We start from the raw sequence: 20,443 nt of genomic DNA on the forward strand, positions 1-20,443 counted from the left end.
CCAAGTTCCCAGTTTCAGTTTGATCACGATCTGATTAGATAAACGGGTGCCTCTCCTAAATGGAAGCTTGTGGATCACAAGACAGACTCGGGACGCAGTCGAGCAGGCGTGTAGTGGGTCCCTATACCCCTGGTTTTACAAAAGTCGCCAACCCTGTCAACGAGATGCTGGGGGAGAAGCTCTTGAGCTGAGAGGGTGGTGCAAGCCTCAACCAGAAAGAAGCCCGGAGGCGGGTGACCACCTTTGAAAGCGATAAATAACCAAGTGCCAGGCGCGGGGGGCGCGGGGGGGGGGGGGGGGGTGTCAGAGGGGAAGAGAGACGCTGACACAAAATAATTTGATCGTACAGATGATATTAGTTGGGTGAGGATGGAGGGAGGTGAGAAGGATACGGAGAGTGAGGAGTCGAAGGAATGGAAGACGGCTGTGGGCGTGCAGAGAGGAGAGAAGAGAAGAGGCGTCGCAAACAGTCAAGTCAGTCAAGTGGGCTATGATCAACAAAAAGTGTTTGTTACTTTAACAGTCATTGTCAAACATCTTGGATATTTTAGGTATTTTTAGTTACTCGCGATATTTTAAGGACTACACGACTTACGCTCAATTCTGATTGCGCAGCTACAATATATCATGTAATTTCGAAACCTTGGGAATTCATACCTCAGGGTTTAAAGTTCACATTGCTATACCTCACGGGGATTTTCCTTTTGGAGGACCCTCTCTTTCTCGGTGAGATAGATAGGGTACGGAGCAATCAATTCAGACAGCCCTTCCGTATAGCTTTCCCCCCATATCCAACCAAGCCTTAATTAACATGGGCCCCGATAGAGGTACCACATCATGGAACACCAAGGTTTGATAGTGAACCTTTTCACTGAGTAGCTAACTTAAACTCTTAACCATCAAACAGTTAGGTCCCGGCAACCAGTTGCCGATGCTGCTTATATTTTGTGCCTTTCCCATTGGACCCTTCAGGGAACTCTCTTCGTGGGAGAAGTTGTGCATATTTTCTCTCAAGCCATTGTTGAAAGGCCCAACCCTTTTTACTTTTCTTTTCTTTTTTTTTTCCTTTCCCCTTTTTGCTTCTCTTTATTGTTAAAGCTGTCATATTCTTATCCTGCTCTTTGCTCTTCCCGATTACCGATCCGCGTACCGAACCCTAGGATTGGCAGATTGGGAGACACAATCCACAACCAAAAACATCTTGAATTTTATCAGGGAAAAAAACAAGGGTACCAAATTACCAAGCAATGCGTCTTTAAATCCTCTTGGAAAACCACAGAGTTCAACCGCCAAATCTCCTCACTCGTTGTAGCTGTTCTCCGTAGGCAGTGAGCGAAATCAAAGTTCTTTCTTATTACGGTGCCATCCATCGTGTGTTCGTAGAATATAACTATTATGCAAAAAAGGACTCTCGTGGATCTCTCCTCAATTTCAACCCTGATATTGATTGAATCCCCAGATAAGATCAGATCAAGATCAGATCAGATGAGATCACTGTCAACACACACTGCGTCACCTGTCAGTCCCCTTCCAACCCGATGATCTGATTGCCGATGATTCGGAGTAAAAATCAAAAGAATAAAAGAAAAATATAAATAAAAAGAAAAGAGAAGGGAGAAAAATCCCCTAAAAAAATCCTAAAAAACACTCTCCCTTTTCCTATTGGATCCAGGCTTTAGTAATCATCAACAGAAATTGACAGAAGTTGCAAATCAACAATACAACCGCTCTGATTGGCTGGGCTGATAACTAAGCAACCGAGGGATGACTAACTAACTGGTTAAACCTGTTACCATCTGATAAGACAGACGCCTGAGGGGTTCTCAGCGGAAACAACCCATGGATGGATCCCAGGTGGGATAGGTTCGAACTGCAATATATGATAACTTGCCCGGATGAGTGACATTCCTGATGGGCAGCGAACGAAATAATAATAGCCAGCAAAATACTATGTATCACCTCACAGCGGGGGACCTCTTGATAAGACGTAACGTGGACAATCTTGATCTCGGATCCAGCTATTCATGCCACTCGCCGGAATCGCCGGAATGGTACTCCGGCATAAAACCGCTCCTGTCTTCAGTCTTCGTGAATTTTCAAAATAGGGTGTCCTATAGCTAGCAGCAGAGATCCATGTGGCTTCAAGATATCGGGGAAGGCTGATTCCAAATCCCATCCATGAGATGAGACGTTTCGTATCCGGTAGGATGATTCTTTCCAAGGTTGTAAATAGAAGTTGATCGAGGCCCTCTCTTCGGCTTGTGGACGTCCACCGTCGTAGAAATGGAAGAGCGCGGTGGCGTGAATTTGGATATAAAACCCAAGCTACCCGTCGCAGTTTTCCCTGTTTATATCATTTCTCCTCATGGGCATCATTGCACATAGCATATCGATCGTTTCTTCCATTCCTTCCTCAATGATCTCAATTCTGCTGGTATATGTGTATATAGATATCCTTGACCGGCGCAATAATGCTTTTCCAGACGATAGGGTGCTTGCAAGTACACATTCCTGTCACTTATAGAAAGGAAGTGGGGATCAAAACCTCAATTGGGTATGTTTGCAGTTTTCAACACAATGCCATTGACGAAACCTGAAAATGTGTAAGAAAAGAAAACAAGGACCCAAAAAGTTGAGAGAGTGTGAGAGAAAGGGAAGACATTCTAACAATCGGGAATATTTGAACCAATAGAGAGACCCCAAAAATATACAGCAATAGAGGCCTCATTCGGAGAAGTAAAACAGCGGAAAGGCTACACGCAACACGCATTATCCCTCCCCCTCCCTGTCTCCAAGGAAAAGATATTTAGCAGTCCAGTATTTAGAAGAAGAAGAAGAAAAAAAAAAAAAGACTCCCTCTCCAATCTCCACCATCCTCTCAGCCAGAAAAAAAAGCAACAGAATATCTAGCAATATATGCCCCACCGGAACGGCTAACAGATGTACAACACAGCACAACAATCCAAATATCATCAACATCATCCCCCTTATAATTCATAACTTATTTTATACAAAAATTCCCGTCTAAACCTGCTCAGCTCCCCATGTGGCATCCGCCTCGCGCATGGTGGATGGTGCTTCTATCGACGGCACAAATTCCAAGACAGCGTATCCGAGACCCGCGAAGCCGACGGCGGTGCCTGCAATGATGCGCAGGGTATGTCCCTCAATGAGTATGGAGCCGATGAACACGTACACTGGAAGAATTTTCGGCTAGGGTTAGAGATGTGGGAGGAAAGGAAAGGAAGGAAAGAAAAGGCATGGTTGTGACATCGGTATTTGTGCATGGTGTCAATGAAAACTTACGCAGGCCCCGTCCGAGGAAGGAGAAAAGGAACGATGCATAGCGCGAGAGGTATGAGGGGGGGTTTGGGGCGAATTCCAGAGCGCCGACGACTGCAGTGTTAATTTGAAAAGGGTCAGTCCGCGGCAGTTTTCCAGCGCCATCTTTGGCCTTTTTCGAGGTCCCGGTCTCCTGTGGAGAGGTGTAAACGTGAAGAAGACTCACCCAGACCAAATAGAATCACATAAACACCGATGATAACGCTGCCTCTGTATCATCGAATGATTCACCGGAAACCGCTCTGTTAGCCAAAATTTATCCGGGCTGCGGTTCCACTACAGGTGTTTCCACGCGCATGCAATTCTGCCACCACACCTTCTGGGGAACGAGAAGAGAAACCCCATCTCCTCGCAGCCCGGATAAGTGAAAGGAAGTCGACTGCTTACATGCTTACGGGGAAGAACTGGCTGATTCCACCAAAGACCATAATGGCCCCGACGCACAGGTTGATTATGCGGCTGTAAAATTCACGGTGATCAAAATCCGTTAGCGTGTACTTCACATGCTATATCCTATGGACAAACTGAGTCGCAGAAGACTTTTTACTTTTCCAATTAACCTCTACCTCCCCATGAAGAGACGAAGGAACGCGGGACGTACAAGATATTGGAGAGGTCCATCTTGGCTTCTTCGTATGAATCGGAAATGCCACAAGAAAGCTCCAGCGCTTGCTCTATACTCGTCGCGATATCGTTTGTTGTTCGTAAAACTGCGCAGCGATGTATCTTTACCACGGTCGTAAATATCGCAAAACGGTGGACTCTCGATGACGATGAAAAGCGTTTACGGATCGTAAGAACGTCAAAGATAAGATGGGTCGCAAAGGAGGGAAATGAAAATGGAAGCGAAAAAAAAAAAAAAAAAAAAAAAAAAAAAAAAGGAACAAAAAAAAACTAAAAAACACAGAAAAGAAAGAAAAAAAAAAATTGGTTGTAGCCTTAGGGCAAGTTTAGTTCCAGTTCTTCCTCCCAAGCGCTGTCACTTGGTTCAAACAAACTATGTAAGTAATGTGGCTGGGGAGGGAAAAAACAAAGTGGTTTGTTTGTGCTGCCGCTGTTTTGGCTGCGGATTTGCCGGATGCTTATTTTATTGTTGTGGAAAATCGTGGGAGATAAATAGCCCTGTGAAAGAAGGGCAGAAACAATAGTATATACGCAGAAGGTATTAGAAAACGACAGATGTGCCCGGAGTTTAAAGCCAGGTGTTACAACCTTGGAAGAAGTTGTTTTGTGAAGCACTCCAGGTGTTAACTATTTAGTTACCAAAATAAGGGTTTGATGGCTGGTAATTTCTGACAGCGGGATATCGCAACATCAACTTGGCAGAGTCAACCACAGCACCGAACGGAAGTGGATAAGGGCTCTGACTTGCAAGATGTTCTGGGGGACAAATTGAAATACAAGAATCATTTGAATGAAAAATATGCCTGGTAGGGACATTATCTTAATTGTGCATGACGGTGTCTGGTTACAAGCCCCCGTTATCGACAGCTAACTATCCTATCCAGCGGTAGATTACGATAGTTATATCTATCACAATGTGTCGGCTCCCAAAATATGTTATATCTACACTCTTCACATCTTAAATCTGCCTGTGTGACTCTGGTAAAAGCCATTGGGATCATACACATCCCTCATTTTCTTTGCATGCTTCAACTCCTGGGGTCTCAACCGGTCAAAGTCATTCCTGTGAAACGCATCACTCATAAACAGCGGCAGATATCCATCAGGGAAGCGCCCCATTCTTAATCTCATCCAGAGTATCCTTACGGATCCCGTCAACGAGGGATGTCATTGTCCCCCTCCGTCCGTGGGATGTCAGATGTGAGATTGTACGCATTGTTCATCACCATGAAAATTCTATCAACAGAGTCGTCATGATCGCGCAGGCCCCCGCCATTCTTCCGGGCATGGCGCGCGAGCCGTTTGGGTATTGGCTGGCAGGTCAAAAAGGTCTGCAGGCCTGGAACGAGCTTATTTTCCGTCACGATAGATTCCAAAGCGGTTGTTGATTGCTTGCAGGGCCTCAGGGTGGTTGGAGCTGGGGAGAGTGTGGTGGCTTCAACTGCTATGTCTAATATTAGGTGTTGGGTAAAGGGCCGAGGTGGTGAAATTATCAAACGTCCCGAGAGGGGGGCATCGTCGCTGTCGTAAAATTGGGCATACCAACAAGATATTCACCATGTCTGTTGCCGGGGATTATGCCGTGTGACGCAATGATGGCAGCCTTATCATCGGGGTAGTATTCCGTGAAGTCTCGGACGGCAGCTAGGACTTGATTTGTCTTGTCAGGGACGAATGTCAGGTGCCCACCCCAGATCTATCCGGTATTTATTAATCGTGCCGCTGCGCAACCCACACCTTGTGTGCGTGCGCCATACCAAAACGATAAAAACACCGAAATGATAAAAATCTTGCAATTTCATCATCTTCATCATCTTCATCAATTAATAACTCACCACAATGTCAAATAAGGATAAAAATATCGAAGACCGTATTCAAAAAGCTGTCGCTTACCACCAAAAAAACCCAAATTCCAAAATACTGCCTCTGTCACGAGAATTTGAGGTTCCTTATCAACGTCTCCGAGCGCGTATCAATGGAAGGAATCCGAATGCTGCAAAGATTCCAGTTAACAAGAGATTAAATGAGAGTCAGGAGGATGCAATTAAACGATGGGTCAAGCTTCTTGATGAAAAAAGAATTGTCCTCCCACAGCCGAACACATTGAAGATTTCGCAAATTCAATGCTCAGACGTCAGCACATAGATCCTACTACCTCTCCTTCAAAAGTCAGCAAGATGTGGACTTATAGGTTCATTGAACGCCTACCTGAGTATAAGAGGGTGAAACAGAAGTCAATGGATCCAAAGAGAGTGGCAGTTGAAGATATTGGATATATCAATACATGGTTTGAATGTCTCCGGATTCTATTTGAGCAGTATCAATTTCACGCCTGTGACACATACAACTTCGATGAGATTGGATTTCAAGAAGGACAAGGATGTGGAGAATGGGTTATAACTGCTTTTAAAGAAGCTAATTCCATCATTCCTTCATCCTTTTCAAGAGGTTTGATTACAGTCATTGAATGTGTATCCATGGATAATCATGTCATTCCGCCATTGATAATCTTGGCCTCCAAAACACACTTGGAGGATTGGTATACACAGACAGATTTGCCCAGCAATTATAGAATTGCTATATCAGATACTGGATTTACAAATGATGAGATTGGATTTGAATGGCTCAAACATTTCAATACTGCTACAGAAAAAGAGACAGAAAGGAGGTCATCGATTGCTTTTAATGGATAATCATGGATCTCATATCACTGAGGAGTTCATACAATACGCGGATCTTCATAAGATAATTCTATATGGATTTCCATCGCATGCCACTCATTTGCTACAACCTCTGGATAGTCTACCATTTCAGCAATATAAGCATTACCATTCAAAAGCAGTCAACTATGCCGCATGCCATGGTCTTGTTAAGTATGAAAAACGGCAGTTCCTACAAGACCTCTCAGCTATGCGAAAGCAGACCTTTAAACCTGATACAATAGCTGCAGGATGGGCTCAACGTGGCATATACCCATGGAATCCTGACCGAGTTCTTGACACTCTTAAGCAGCGAATCTCATCACCTCCTCCACTGCAGATTTATGAAGATGAGAATGATTCAGATCACATACCTACCTCTTCCTCTCAGCTATCCTCACCAAAGACAATTCAAAAGCTGAAACGCCATATTAATATTGCGGAAAACGCCATACAAAGTATTAGAGATACTCTTGATTTGAAATCACCCACCTTGACATGTCGTTTGAACAAGATATTCAAAGCAAGTCTAATCAACGCGGAACTTAATGAGCAACAGACCACTGAATTAGAGAACTTTCTCAACGCCAGTAAACACCGCAGAGCTAAAACAACCCGTCGCCAGGTTCAAGTAGGGGGAGTCCTCACTATTAAAGATGCCAATAGAAAAATCAAGCGGCGTAAGGATAATGAAGCTGAAAAAGAGCAGAATAAGGAGCGACGGAGGCTTGGAGTTGGTCCCATGAAAATTGGCAATAACCCACTCACACCACTGACAGAAGAGGAATTAAATCGATTTAGAGATGGCACACATACTGAGAATGATGTAGATAATCTTTTTATTATAGATTAGCTACTGGTTGTTGATATAGAGTGCAATAATGAGGATGTGATTCAAGATTTTTATCGTTTCGGTGTTTTTATCGTTTTGGTGTGGGTTGCGCAGCGGCACGATTAGCTATGAAATGTCCTGGAACTACCTTGTTTAAGCCTCAAACATACTTTACCCATTTTGTGTGCTTTTAAAGTGTAGGTGGTGACGATTCCATAGGCATTCCCGCCGCCACGGAGGAACATTGAACAGATCAACTTTCTCACTGCTGAATGCTTCGACGATTTTTCCGCTTGCGAGTACAACATCAAATTGAACCACTGTGTTCATATACATATGCTTACCCCCAAGAATAAATCCACCGCCACCAACATGTCCTATACGAGCTCCAGCTGCGGTTGGTTCGAGAATCTTGACAACATGGGTCCAGCGGTTACCGGCGCCAATCTTTACTGTGCCTGGTGCTTCGTCGTATTTGATCTCATTGAAATCCTTTAGGCTAATAAGAGGCCCGCCGTTGACGCTCGAGAAGTTGCCGTTCGGATTATTACCACCACTGTTCACCGCAAAGGTCTCCTTATTCCTCCCGAGAGTCTTCACGATTATCGACAGCTCCTCCGGAGTTTTCGGCACTAGGATACATGAAGGCTGCGATCTTCCACATTCCGATAACCTTTGTGAACATAATAATCCGTTTGGACGAGGGAAAGTAACGCATGGATTGGCTTTCAAGTGACAGTTCTACACATCTCAACCATACCAATATTCCTTCTGGTCTTGCTCGTACGGGGTTGTCGATTTCTTCTTGATCTCAATATTTGTAGTGGCCGCGATTTTCTCACCTGTTGAAATATATCTCTCGCACGTCGAAATGCTATTGAACCGTTGACGAAGCACGCGAGCACTGCAGCGAACGAGAGAAGGTGGATCATCTTTTATTTCGAATTTTTTCAAGTTGGGCTGAACAATGGCCATGATATATGAATATCGCGCCCTACGCTTGAAACGAAACACAGCAAGTTCCTTCAACTACCCAATTGCTTCTTGGATGACAGCCCCCGTTTATATGGACATCCATCAAGATTCTCCCTCTTGCAGCTCATATTGTTGGATGCGAGAATTGTTAAGTCCGCACAGGAATCGATAATTACAACCACTACTCAAAAATGCGACTGAATATCGGTGATCGGTGACACCGAAGTTAGGAAACCCTCCGTATGCATAAAGCAGAACATCGGAAATTAACAAGTCCAGGGCTATCATGTCAAGAGGTGGATATGATTGTGGGATTTGGGCGGTGGGTGGTTTTTGGACTCTCACAACTAATAGATTGGTCTTGGAGTAGTGCTTTGGTGTACAAACATACCCTCCCGTCGCTTGCTCCCCGGCTCGTACTTCGGGATCATTGGTCTAGAACAGTTACGGGGTTCGACAGGAATACTAATTCACACGCTACCCACTCTTGTCAACCACCATCCTCCCGGAGCAGCGCGGATTCCAATTGAGCTCAATACGGAGCGCGTAATATATATATACGTATAAGCGTGGTTAAATACATGCACGTCGGAGAGCGGAAGCACCAAAGCTCAACAACTTACTCCCTTTCTTCCATGTAGCTTTATCTGATCCTTATGAAATATTGTTAATTGGTAGATATAAAGAGGCTCCCAATGCTGAAGACTAAGTATTGCTTTATTTTAGAACCCCGATTTATTCGTGCGATTCAGGATGTCATATCTTATCACCACAACGGCGGGTTAGGTTTAGGGGTCGAGCTTGAGGGCACCTATACCCAGGTAATTCTTTAACTTGGAGGGTTCCTTTCTGCTCAGCTCTCACAAATCACCAAAGAATATACCTTCTAGAGAAGTATATTGAGAAGTATAAAAAGATCAAACAGAGTAGTTCGGCATCAGACGGGGACAAAACATGTTCACATCATTTTGAAATAACTAGCTCTGGCAGAAAAAATCTCGCAGCAGATACTGTAGTTAACTACAAGATCCTTGAGAGCGAGAATCGGGGTAAACATCTTTGGAGAGCTCCCACAGGAACGCCAAATTACGATTATAATATTGATGCCCTCGCTTTATAATATCATTGTCAGATTCAAGGGTGAGGCTACATGCTTCCCGCAGACGAGGCTTCATTCCAGTCATTTATTCAAGATTCTCGAGTTTGAAACAAATCTGAACCTGGAAAGGAGATGTATCTTATTGTATCTTATTGTATCTTATGAAGTTCCATTTCCAAAGGTTGTCCCATTCTCCTATTCAATTGGATGCAAAAATCAAATTGCGCAATTATCACGAATGCCCTGTATTGACATCTGCCACCAAATACAATCCCCAATCCAAAAAAAACATGACGTGAAGAAATAACCAACAAAACCAATGCATCTAGGACCCTCAATAATCTACAACAGAGTCTTCCCCTTCTCCTTCTCCAGCACCTCCTCAACCACCCTCACTGCAGCCATCGAACACCCCCACGAAGCCTGATACCCAAACCCACCATGCCCGTAGTTATGAACGACAGGTACCCCGCCAATCCTCTCCGCCTCCAGCCTCACGCCTCCTTCCCGCAGCGGGCGCAACCCAACGCCATGACGGATGATATCCAGTCCCTCGATACCCCGCTGCTTGCCGTTTCCATCCTTCCCCACGAGATCCGGGCAGAGTTCCACGCATCGCTTCATGATGCGCACGGCGAGGGAAGGGTCAGGTTGGCTTTCCCAGTTGTGCTTTTGATAGGAGCCGCCGAGGATTGTGCCGCCGCCTGGAAAAAGGTGTTAGAAAGCTTTGCCTGAAGGAATCTCACCCATGCGGGCACCCTTGGGGGACGGGTGTTCAGGTCAGATATTAAGGGGGGGTTAACAATAAAAGGAGGGAAGTATGCCACTACGAACCAGCCGCCCGCGTCATCATATAACAAACCTCATCGTCCCCGTCATCCGATCCGGAAAGCGATGCCATAAGCCGCGAAGTATTCCGGACCACCACAATCTGCCCGCGGGCAGGGTACAGCTGCTGATCCTCAACTCCGCCCAGCTTCCGCGATGAGAGGCCCGTACAGTTGACGACGAGATCAGCCTTCTGACCCGAGTGATGCACGTATGCGGCATCGGCGATGTGTTTGAAGACGGCTCGTTTGAAGACGACGCTGTTTGCGAGACACTCGGAGACGAGCCATGGGAGGTAGACGCCAGTATTGATGCAGACGGAGGTGAAGGAGGTGGCAGCGTCTACGCCGGGGGGTATTTCCTCCTTGGGGAGCCGTCGGAACTGTTATTATATGCATTGTAAGATATTTGCGGGTGTCAACGGTCGTTAATCTCCCCCATAGAGAATGGAAAGGGCTGTTGCAAATAAAAGAAGAGAGTAACAACGAACATCTGGAACGACATCTTTAAACCAGGGATCCGACTTTGAGAGCTCACAAAACCACTGTCCCGTAGTAGATTGTGCATCCTTGTCACGAGTATTTATCACCGCCCCTTGAACTAAAATGTCAGGATTCAGTTCTTACACATACAACAACCAAACAAAAGGGTGGTTCAATAATTAACAGTAAAAAATAAAACACCCACGTTGAAAATGAATACCGGCTCTCGGATTATTCTTTGCCAAATCAGATAGCACGGGCCATGTATCCCGTTCCCACTGCGAATGAGCACTGCCAGGCTCCCCCACCCTGCTGCATATAGTTAACGAAGAATTAAAAATAAAAGAAAAAATAAAAGAAAAAAAAAAAGAGCAGAGCAAATTTTATATTTAACGGTTTGGGAATAATAGAAGCGGCCATAGACGGAATACCATCTAGACACGGCATGGCTTACGGAAGATAATTTGCACCCGCCCACGGCGAGCAGTACTCGATGTCATAGTCGCCCGGCATATGCTTTGCCGCGACGGTGACCTGGTTGGCCGGATCTCTCGACAGCAAGACGGCAGTAGTCAGGCCTGTGACTCCGCCTCTGGGTCAAGTTACATGTCAGTAACTTCACCAATTTACAGCCCGTTTTAAGGGGTGTGATGAGTCTTTTGCAGCGCAAGGCTCACGCTTACCCGACCACGACGATCTTGATTGGGGCCATGGCGGCGGGACTAGTTATATAGGGGGTGGGAGAGGGGACTTGTCTTGTGGGTAGTTGGTACTAGGTAGGGGAATGAATGCTGGTCAGGGGACGATGGAGGAAGCTCCATGCATTATATAATATATATATATATATATATATATATATATATATTGAGGGAGCAGTTTCATATATCTTCATCAGTCTTTTGCGGAGGAAACATGAGAAATAGGTAGAATAGAATAAATGTAAGTAGATATCCTCGCCCGGATATTCTCTTTCATTCCATTCCCCTTTTCCCTCTCTCTCTCCTCCTCTCTCCTCCATTCACACTCTCTCGTATCATGAATTAATTATGTTACCCCCCGTCAAATTTCGCCGAAAGCCCTCTCTTCCTCTAATCTTGACGCAGCAGTTGCAGCCGAGATGGTTAAGCCCAACAAGGCCTAGCGCTCCCTCGTCTATTCCTTCTCCGGTGAAATAAGGCGTCTCTAGTTTGCACTGTTTGTCATTCCGCAGCTCAACTTTATTTCAACTCCTTTACCCTCAGCAATCTCAACATCTCAGCATCTCAGCATTTTAACATCTCAACATCTCAACACGACAACACCACCACATTAAGCTAGTAAAGGGCTTCTGATTCATTCTCTGCCTCCCTATTGCTGTTTTATGTTGAGAAGGACTGAGTTTAATTAGCTTTCTCAAGTTCAAAAGTATTGGAGATCTCGTCACTTCACCCTTGCACATGTCTATATTTGGCCCACTTACATCATAGCAACTCCCTCACTTCTACAACCTCCTATATTTACAGAATATTCATCTATATCTATCGTCTTCTTGCCATCACCTAACCCAAGTCACCACAGCTTTTGATCCAAATAGCAAATATACTTGCCTCCCCACTCCCCCTAAATACAGAACAACTCCCCCAGTCCCAGATGAAGTGTTTAAAAGCAGATCCTCCGCAACCATGGTTAACCTTCCGCCCCTCTCACCTCTCCTCTCTCCTCTACCCTCTCCACCCCTTTCACCTCTCAATCCTAGAGTCGTCCCAATCCTCTCCAGAGACAAAACTACCCAAAGTCCTGCTTGTACCAGGACGACCCTGCAGGACGAGAGCACCCCGGAAAAAACCACGAAACTGTTCCAATACCCAAGGATGTCTTCACTCGAGCTAGAATGCCTGGATTACTTCCAGTTATATGCCAAACCTGTCGTCGGTGACGGTAAGACCCCTTCCTGTTCGCCAGAAATATCAATATGCATATGTTGTAAAGAGCCAAGAAGAGGAAATCAAATGAGCTGTTCATATATTAATTGGCCAGGAAATTGCCTTTTCTACTCCATCTCCGATCAACTGTACGGCGATTTCGAGCAGTACGCTGAAATCCGACAACGCCTGGTCGATCAGATGCGGAAGTCCTCCGCTTATTTCGAAGAATTCGCTACAGACGCCGGGGGGGAGCGTCGAGCTCCCAAAAGAGACGCCTCTGAGGCAGCCCGCCAGAAGTTTACTGGCATAGGCAGACCTGCTACTAAAAGGGGCCAAAAGGCTGCATTCCACTCAGAGCTCCAGAGAATGGCGGGGAATTCTTACTGGGGAGGAGCTTTGGAGCTCCAGGCCTTCTGCCAGTCCTATGGCATGGATGTGCTCGTATACTCGGTGGGCGGAGTTCAAAGATTCAAGGACTACTTTTCCCCGGACGACCCAGATCGAGAGGTGATACATCTTGGTTATCATGTATGTGATTCCCACACTAATAGCACCTATCAACCATGCTCTGTACCTATGAGCTACACGCTAACATTGTTCCCTCCCCCCTCCCCCCCCCCATTTTCTCTTCGCCCCCATGCAGAACTCTAACCATTATTCCTCCGTGCGGAGTCTGAAGGGGCCCCACACTGGGCTCCCAAACCTCCCAGACCAACTGAAGGGAGCCGATCGCACCTATTGCGAATCCAAATGCAAAGAAACTGCCAGGGAAAAAGCTATTGAGCCCAACGATGAAACCTGCAGCCTGGCACGAAATCCCACCCACGCAGCCGCCAACGGCATCTCGGCACAGGAACCCATCCAAAGCCCGAAACCCGACCACGCAGATATGCACTGGATGATAACCATCTTCGGGCACCCCATGGCCGCAAAAGATGAATCCATCCGCACGCTGGTCGGCAAGTACGGCCCCAACATCACAGGCGCCCTCAATAGATTGCTTGCCAACAGAAGCAAAATCAGAAACAGCACCAGCACCAGCACCAGCAACAGCCCCTTACCATCCTGCTCCTCTTCAGCCAACAGCGTGACGAGCAAGCGGTCCGCAGACGCTAGCGAGCTGGACGAAGAGGAGCATCCTGCCCGCAGCGCGAGCGTGATCCGCCGTTCCCGTGACGGGTCGCGCAAGCGCCGAATGCTGAGGGATGTCGCTTTTGAGATTCTGGGGAGCAGGGATGAGGTGCTGGCGATTGACTCTAACGGTGCTAATGGCGCTGTTAAACGTGATGTGGGTGGTCGTGTGGTTGGTTCTACACTGAAGGCTCGGGCTTCTAGCGCACGGGCTCTGGACAGCATGGCGGCGGCTAATGGCAGTAGCAGGGGCAGTGGCAGTGGCGGTGGTGATTTCAATAGGGCCATGCAGGCTGGTGCGCGACGTCAGTATGAGAATCCTAACTTTAAACAGGTTGAAGACGGCGGAGATGGGGAGGAGGGTGAGCAAGCTGTTGACAAAGACAACGACGATGGAAATGATGAAGACGATGGAGATGATGAAGGCGATGAAGATGATGAAAGCGATGGAGATGACGAAGATTCCGATAACGACAGCAGCAGCGATTTCAGCGCTGAAGATTACGATGACGATGACGATTAAGTATACGATATATCCATCCAACCAACAACCGCCGCTTTTACACCAAGTCCAATCCACTGTTGACGTGGGCTTTTTCACAACTTCTTCCAGAAAGATATCGTCCTTGACGTAATTTTCATCTTACCTCTGCTGGCCTTCTTGTGCTTCTTGTCACGACCACGAATTCCCATGTTCTTTTTCCATCTTTTCCATTAGCGGCGGCGTCCAGGATCACGGCTCTTGTTTTTCTGTCCTTTTAATCTTCTTTCCTCTCCTCTCATCTCGTCTTTTCTCTCGGCGTTATCAGGTGGCTGGACCACCTGCACCGCCTGCATCGATTATCTCACGATCCTCAAATACAGATCCAGATCTCTATTTAGACGGCGTTTAAATAATTATCTGACTTTTCCACTTTCCACATCTTGGTTATTAAGAAAGACGGTGTTTGTCTCTTCACTCATTTTCCTTTCCGGATATACAGATCTCATCTTTAAAGCATCATTTTATATCCTTTCCTTTTGCCCTCGATTCCCTTGGCGTTTTCCTTTTCCTTTTTTTTCCTTTTTTTTTCCTTTTTTTTTTTGATTAAGGGGGGCGATTTCTTGTTCTCCGTCTGTTTCCCCTCCTTTTCTCTGGTTTCTATTTATCTTTCTTACAGAGGTCAGCACAGGGATTGGTAATTGATACAGCTGTCCGAATAAACCATTCATATACATGCGTGCATATTTGTACAAATACACAAAGTACCGGCACATCTATGTGCTCTCTCTACGTATATATATTCATCCAAGTTCACTTCTTACACGAGTGTGCTTTTTCTGCAGTAATATGGCAGCTTTACTATTCTCCGTAAGTCTACTCCCACTCGCCCAACGGTAGCATCCATTCAGAGTGTGGAATAGCTGGTAACTGTGCCTCTGAACAGAACGCAGGTAGACCCGCTGTCCATATGACATTGCAGAACCGAGCAAAAGAGTCTTTAGATACTTTAAACTGAGTGTACGACCCATTTGATTTTTCATCTTCCGGCCTGCCAGGCTGATGCTTTTTTTCTTTTCTTTTTCATCGCTTGCTCATTGTATACAATGTACGGGGCTGCGCGCTGTTTGGCCGTGTTCGTCCCAGCTGCTTTCCAGGATTCTTCTCATATGGGTACGTGGGCGGGGAGGGCAAAGGGGGCCCGGTTGTCTCTCCTGTGATTATCGTTCATGTTATGGAATGAAGGCTGGCGGTTGGGTGGGAACAGTCGAATGGACCTCTGTAACTATGTTGTGTTGTCGTCTGCATTTTTTTTTTTTTTTTTTCGTTTAATCAATGGGGATAGGTATTCTTTAAACTATCCATCCGTTGGACCGGCTTTGTGGGTTGTAATTTTTTTTTTTTTTTTTTCAGTCAGTATCCGTACAGTTAGTTGTACGAGAAATATATATACAACAGCACAACGTTCTCATCAGTGAAGAGAGCGCGCGAGAGAGGAGGGAGGCGTTTGCAGAGATGATCGCAGCAGAAATAAATGGAGGTATTATTCCCTCTTTTTCAAAATAGTTATTCATTGGGTTGAGATTAACTAATTATTGGCCAAGTGTGCATCCCTCAAACCCTTCCATGCTCTTTTTTTTTTTTTATATATATATATATATTATTTAATATTATTTTAAATGTCTTCCCCTATTTTCATCCTATATCCCTTCCCCTGCCCGGGCCACAGTAGACTGTACACAAAAGGACAATACCATACAAACCCGCCTCTCAATTAACCAAAAATCAGCCCCCCAATCCCCCAACCCCCCAAAGAAACCCATCCCTCCCCACTTTCATCTACGACGTATGCTTCTTAATCGCCGCCTCAACCGCTTGCGGCACCGCGCCCATCACCTCATCAACCTTCTGCCCATCCTTAAAGAAGATGAAAGTCGGCATGGCCCTGACGCCCAGCTCCTGCGCGATGTCCGGGCACTCGTCGACGTCGACCTTGTAGAAGGCGACGTTCGGGTAGGATTCGGAAAACTCGACGAGTTTGGGCGCGATCATTTTGCAGGGGCCGCACCAGGTTGCATAGCAGTCTATGACGACTAGGGATGGCTTTTTGCCGGTGGAGGCGTCGGCGGTGGAGGTGGTGGAGGAGATGGCGGAGACGAAGGAGGCGTGGCTGGGGGGTTGCGTTAGATTTCTCTTTTCTTTTCCTTTTGGGGTTTGTGGTTGTGGATGTGAAGGGATGTTGGGGGTGGTTGGGGGGGGGGGGGGGGGGGGGGAAGGATTGGAATGGATGGAGGGAAGGATTTGATGGAATGGATGGTATTGACGGTTCAATGAATGGGTTGATTACGCTGATGCGTCGTGAAGGAATTGCTGTGGAGTTTCCATCGACCATGGGGGTGGGTGACATGGAGGGCAGTTGAAACAAACTCAAGAAAAACAATTATTTTTTGATATGTCATTATCTGGACTTACTTTTGCAGATTGTGGACAACCATTGTGCCTGGCGTAGGTCTGAAGCTGTTGCGGGCGGAAGCGGAGAAAAATCTGTTGTTGTTGTTGTTGTTGTTGTTGTTGTTGAAGAAGACTGAGAGTGAAGGCGGTGGGGCTGGTGAGGAGCGGTTGTTGGTGGTGAGGATGGACCCGAGTCTCTTGCTTGATGAGGACAATAGGCGTGGTGTTGCTGGTGGTAGGTTGGAAGCTGTTGCAGTTCGGACAGAAAGACGACGAGAGGCCACTGTGGAAGCGCGATGGTTATTATATATCTTGTCAACTCGGTGGTTGGGGGGTTGATGGTTTGTCGGAGGATGAGAGAGGTTGTTGTGGGTTTGGATTATGTTATGCGGGATCGCCCGCAATGACGTAGGCAGAGACTTGCTTTGAGTTATAATAATCTTTCTTCTGCGTAATACAACGAGTTCCTCAGGATTCCATAAGCAAAGAGATCTAGTTGACTATGCGTGTGCACACACAGTTTTCAATCCTGATCTGTCGTTAGCCGCAGGGATGATTCCAAATTCGATTTAGAGGAGGACTTCTAGCTCGGGCGGTAAATTGGGTCGGTATACCGGCTAGATCGATTCCGAGATATCTCATACAGTACAGATACGATTAGCTGTGAACAGTCATGACCGGAAGGTGAGGATGTGGTTGAGATGTATGTGTTTGTTTATTGGAGATGAAATCTTGGATTTGGAATCAAAGCATACGCTGGAATCTCAGAACAGAAAGAAAAAGCAATGGGGGAGCAAAGTTACGCCTAGGTCCCTTTTGGCGGTACGTTATACGCGGAATATACATGGGAAATACATCGGGATTATTCATCCACGATCCGCCCGAGATTGATTTGATTGATGGATGATTTCCTGGGGCTGGCGTTTGCATCTCATAAGTTCATAGGGTGCTATAATCAAATATATCAAACAGAGCTCCGGGAGTCATCATATCTCTTTCTTTGCATGCTAAATATTTACAGAAGTTTTAGGGTAAAACATAAGAAAGTTTCCATGAAGAATTGATATTTACTTTGTGATTCTCATTCGGTGCAACAAAAAGAAAAATATCATTCTTTCTAATATAATATAACCATGCCACACGCACTCACTAACCTCCCACTAATTGGGAGGTTAGTGAGTGCGTGTGGCATGGTTAGTTATTTAACTATATCTAGTGTAATAAATATTAATAATTATTTAATTAAACTGACCTTTTATTTTAATTTTCAAATACGGAATACTATTTATTTTCTTTGTTATTTTATATATTTTCCCTATTTAAATATATTCTATTTATATTTAATTATTCTGATTGTATTTTTAAAGATTTCATACGGCTTAACTATTTAAGACAATTCAAATATCTTTCTAATGTAAAAGCTAATTCTTTATATATCATCTCAAAAACTTTAAAAATAGTATAAAACTCCTCAGTATTAAAATTTTACTTTCTATGTTAATACTTTATAAATTTAATTTAATTTTTATTTTTTAATTTTTATTTTTTAAATTTATATAAGCTATTTCCAACCTAGTTTGTGTTTTCTTCTATCTTGGCTTCTTCAGGAATTTCACTCCCCAAACCAAGGCCCCCCGTTCGGCCTCAAATCCCAGAAGAAGCACCTCAAATCCGAGGAGACAACTTTTTAAAAACAGGCACGGTCATCTGGCCCACATCCGGATGGCGCTTGATTGGTATCTTTGGTACTAGCGGTCAACCTGGCTGTGGGCCCTACTTCACATAAATTGCCACCTTGTCTGGGTGGGAAATCAGAGAATTAGTCACTCTCCTTGCACCCTGTATATAACTAATCAACTAATAAAGTTTTTTTCATGCCTAACTTCCTCGATATTAGATTAGATATTTGATTTCTTATCAATCAAGCATAATCTCTATAACTAGGTTGATAAGACATTATTATTATTATTATTATTATTATTTCAGTTTTAATTATTTTCATTTCAAATTCACATATTTAGGCTTCATCTGTAGTTGAAACTCTCTGTCTCTCCCCACACCCACTTATCTTCCTCGATTGAACCAATTGAAGTTTATCTTTATTGACTCTAAAGAAACATGCTTCTTACAAACAAGCTTTTATTCAATCTAATTATCCCGCAGACATAATAAGCTGGGAAGGTAAAGGCTTGTTACCACTCTGGGTTTGCGGGTGTATCGACCATTCGATCCGAGCTGGTTACAGGGACAGAGAGAAAGATCCGTTGCGCCAAGGACCATTTCATACTGTCACGTGGCCCCTGTTAGTTATCTAAACCCATCAATCAACAACCCGTGGTCAACGTAACCCTTCCCCCACGCCGCAGTACGTGCCACCAGATCAGGACAAACCAAGGTTCTGATCAAAGATCTGGGAAGAGGAAAAAAAAAAAATTATAAATTAAAAAAAAAAGTCTGGACCTTCTACCAAGGACTCTGACGGAGCGTTGCAGGCCACTCATCCACTCATCAACGATGGATAGATGGATCGTGCCGAAAGGACGCCACAGTTGAACAAACTCCCATCGGCAATGGATGGTTTCGTCGTGAAAAAGAATCGGGTGCAAAATCTCCTGTTCAAACTTTGGGCTGAAGGAACTTGGCAAAATGTCAATGATTCAACCTCCTCTCTAGAGTGAGTGAGCCCAAACCTCAAATCGGACTAGCCTATCCTGATGCTCCGCTTCTCAACTTAAAAGAAAAAAGGACTCTCTCTAACCTCTGAGCGCTCTACCCCACACCAACGGGGAAAGCTTGCAGATAGGAATGATGTGAGGTCCTTGGCGTGGACTGCTTATCAATCTCGGCGGCAAAAATAATAAATAATGTACATAAGATGCAGATGAGGTGGCAATGGAGGCAGCGGGGGGCATTCTAGTCACACACCGGTAGAGACGTTGTACACGAAACCCAAGCCTTGAACAATATGTCTGCTTTTATCATCTTACAGGGGCTCCATGCGGCGGTTGGCTGTTACGACAGCTTCCCCTGCCAGAAGGTAAAACACATCTAGGTATATACCTGATAAACTAGATTCTTGGTGAAGGCTTCTAGTATGTGTATTGGTTGGTGTACACGGGCATGTTGACATAGCACAGGACACTCATTTGGGGGAGCTGGAGAGCAAAATGATGCATCTGGGTTAGACAGGGCTAGCATTATGGTGATGGGGTTTCAAATTTGCAGCAGGTTCTATATCTTCAAAGAAAGCTCTGCGATTATAACCGTGTCCCATTCACACTCGTGTTGCTGTTCTGGGTTGGTTTTTCAATCCTATTTCATAATCCTGCTGAAAGAAAACATAATGGGTTTTATTCTCCTCCCCTAAACTAATTTCACATCGTGAAGTTAGGTAAGGGAAAGACGAACTGGGGAGGAAGAAAAAGGAAACGAAGAACACTGAAGACCCGCTTAGTGTGGGGAAGTGATGTAACAAAACACTCAAAAGGAAGAGAAGACGAAGGAAGAAGCCAAAAAGAAAATAGCAAAAGGAATTCGAAAGCGTGAAGAACGAAAAATAATAGAGTTGAAAGGACGTGTGCATATTGGACGTAAA

General features: G+C 45.2%; 6 protein-coding genes across 6 annotated transcripts; 1 reads left to right on the plus strand and 5 right to left on the minus strand.

Moving 5' to 3' along the window:
• Nucleotides 1-3,024: 3,024 nt before the first annotated feature.
• On the minus strand, nt 3,025-3,447 carry PADG_05498 (uncharacterized protein; the record flags this gene model as incomplete). Its single annotated transcript, XM_010762465.1, has 2 exons — nt 3,025-3,213; nt 3,307-3,447. The coding sequence occupies 2 exons, from the start codon at nt 3,445-3,447 to the stop codon at nt 3,025-3,027; spliced, it is 330 nt and encodes a 109-aa protein (XP_010760767.1).
• A 1,673-nt stretch (nt 3,448-5,120) lies between these two features.
• PADG_05499 (uncharacterized protein) lies at nt 5,121-5,771 on the minus strand (the record flags this gene model as incomplete). Its single annotated transcript, XM_010762466.1, has 3 exons — nt 5,121-5,416; nt 5,509-5,662; nt 5,724-5,771. 3 exons carry the CDS (start codon nt 5,769-5,771, stop codon nt 5,121-5,123), a joined length of 498 nt encoding a protein of 165 aa, XP_010760768.1.
• Nucleotides 5,772-7,668: 1,897 nt separating this feature from the next.
• Nucleotides 7,669-8,472, minus strand: PADG_05501 (uncharacterized protein; the record flags this gene model as incomplete). The annotated part of the gene is made up of 2 exons (XM_010762727.1): nt 7,669-8,170; nt 8,258-8,472. 2 exons carry the CDS (start codon nt 8,470-8,472, stop codon nt 7,669-7,671), a joined length of 717 nt encoding a protein of 238 aa, XP_010761029.1.
• Nucleotides 8,473-9,913: 1,441 nt separating this feature from the next.
• On the minus strand, nt 9,914-11,593 carry PADG_05502 (uncharacterized protein; the record flags this gene model as incomplete). The annotated part of the gene is made up of 6 exons (XM_010762728.1): nt 9,914-10,275; nt 10,406-10,781; nt 10,890-10,993; nt 11,087-11,190; nt 11,336-11,473; nt 11,565-11,593. The coding sequence occupies 6 exons, from the start codon at nt 11,591-11,593 to the stop codon at nt 9,914-9,916; spliced, it is 1,113 nt and encodes a 370-aa protein (XP_010761030.1).
• Nucleotides 11,594-12,542: 949 nt separating this feature from the next.
• PADG_05503 (uncharacterized protein) lies at nt 12,543-14,439 on the plus strand (the record flags this gene model as incomplete). The annotated part of the gene is made up of 3 exons (XM_010762467.1): nt 12,543-12,798; nt 12,898-13,313; nt 13,429-14,439. 3 exons carry the CDS (start codon nt 12,543-12,545, stop codon nt 14,437-14,439), a joined length of 1,683 nt encoding a protein of 560 aa, XP_010760769.1.
• A 1,797-nt stretch (nt 14,440-16,236) lies between these two features.
• Nucleotides 16,237-16,892, minus strand: PADG_05504 (thioredoxin; the record flags this gene model as incomplete). The annotated part of the gene is made up of 2 exons (XM_010762729.1): nt 16,237-16,567; nt 16,870-16,892. 2 exons carry the CDS (start codon nt 16,890-16,892, stop codon nt 16,237-16,239), a joined length of 354 nt encoding a protein of 117 aa, XP_010761031.1.
• Nucleotides 16,893-20,443: the final 3,551 nt, after the last annotated feature.

The sequence above is a fragment of the Paracoccidioides brasiliensis genome (assembly GCF_000150735.1).
Source record: "Paracoccidioides brasiliensis Pb18 unplaced genomic scaffold supercont2.6, whole genome shotgun sequence".
Taxonomy (NCBI): domain Eukaryota; kingdom Fungi; phylum Ascomycota; class Eurotiomycetes; order Onygenales; family Ajellomycetaceae; genus Paracoccidioides; species Paracoccidioides brasiliensis.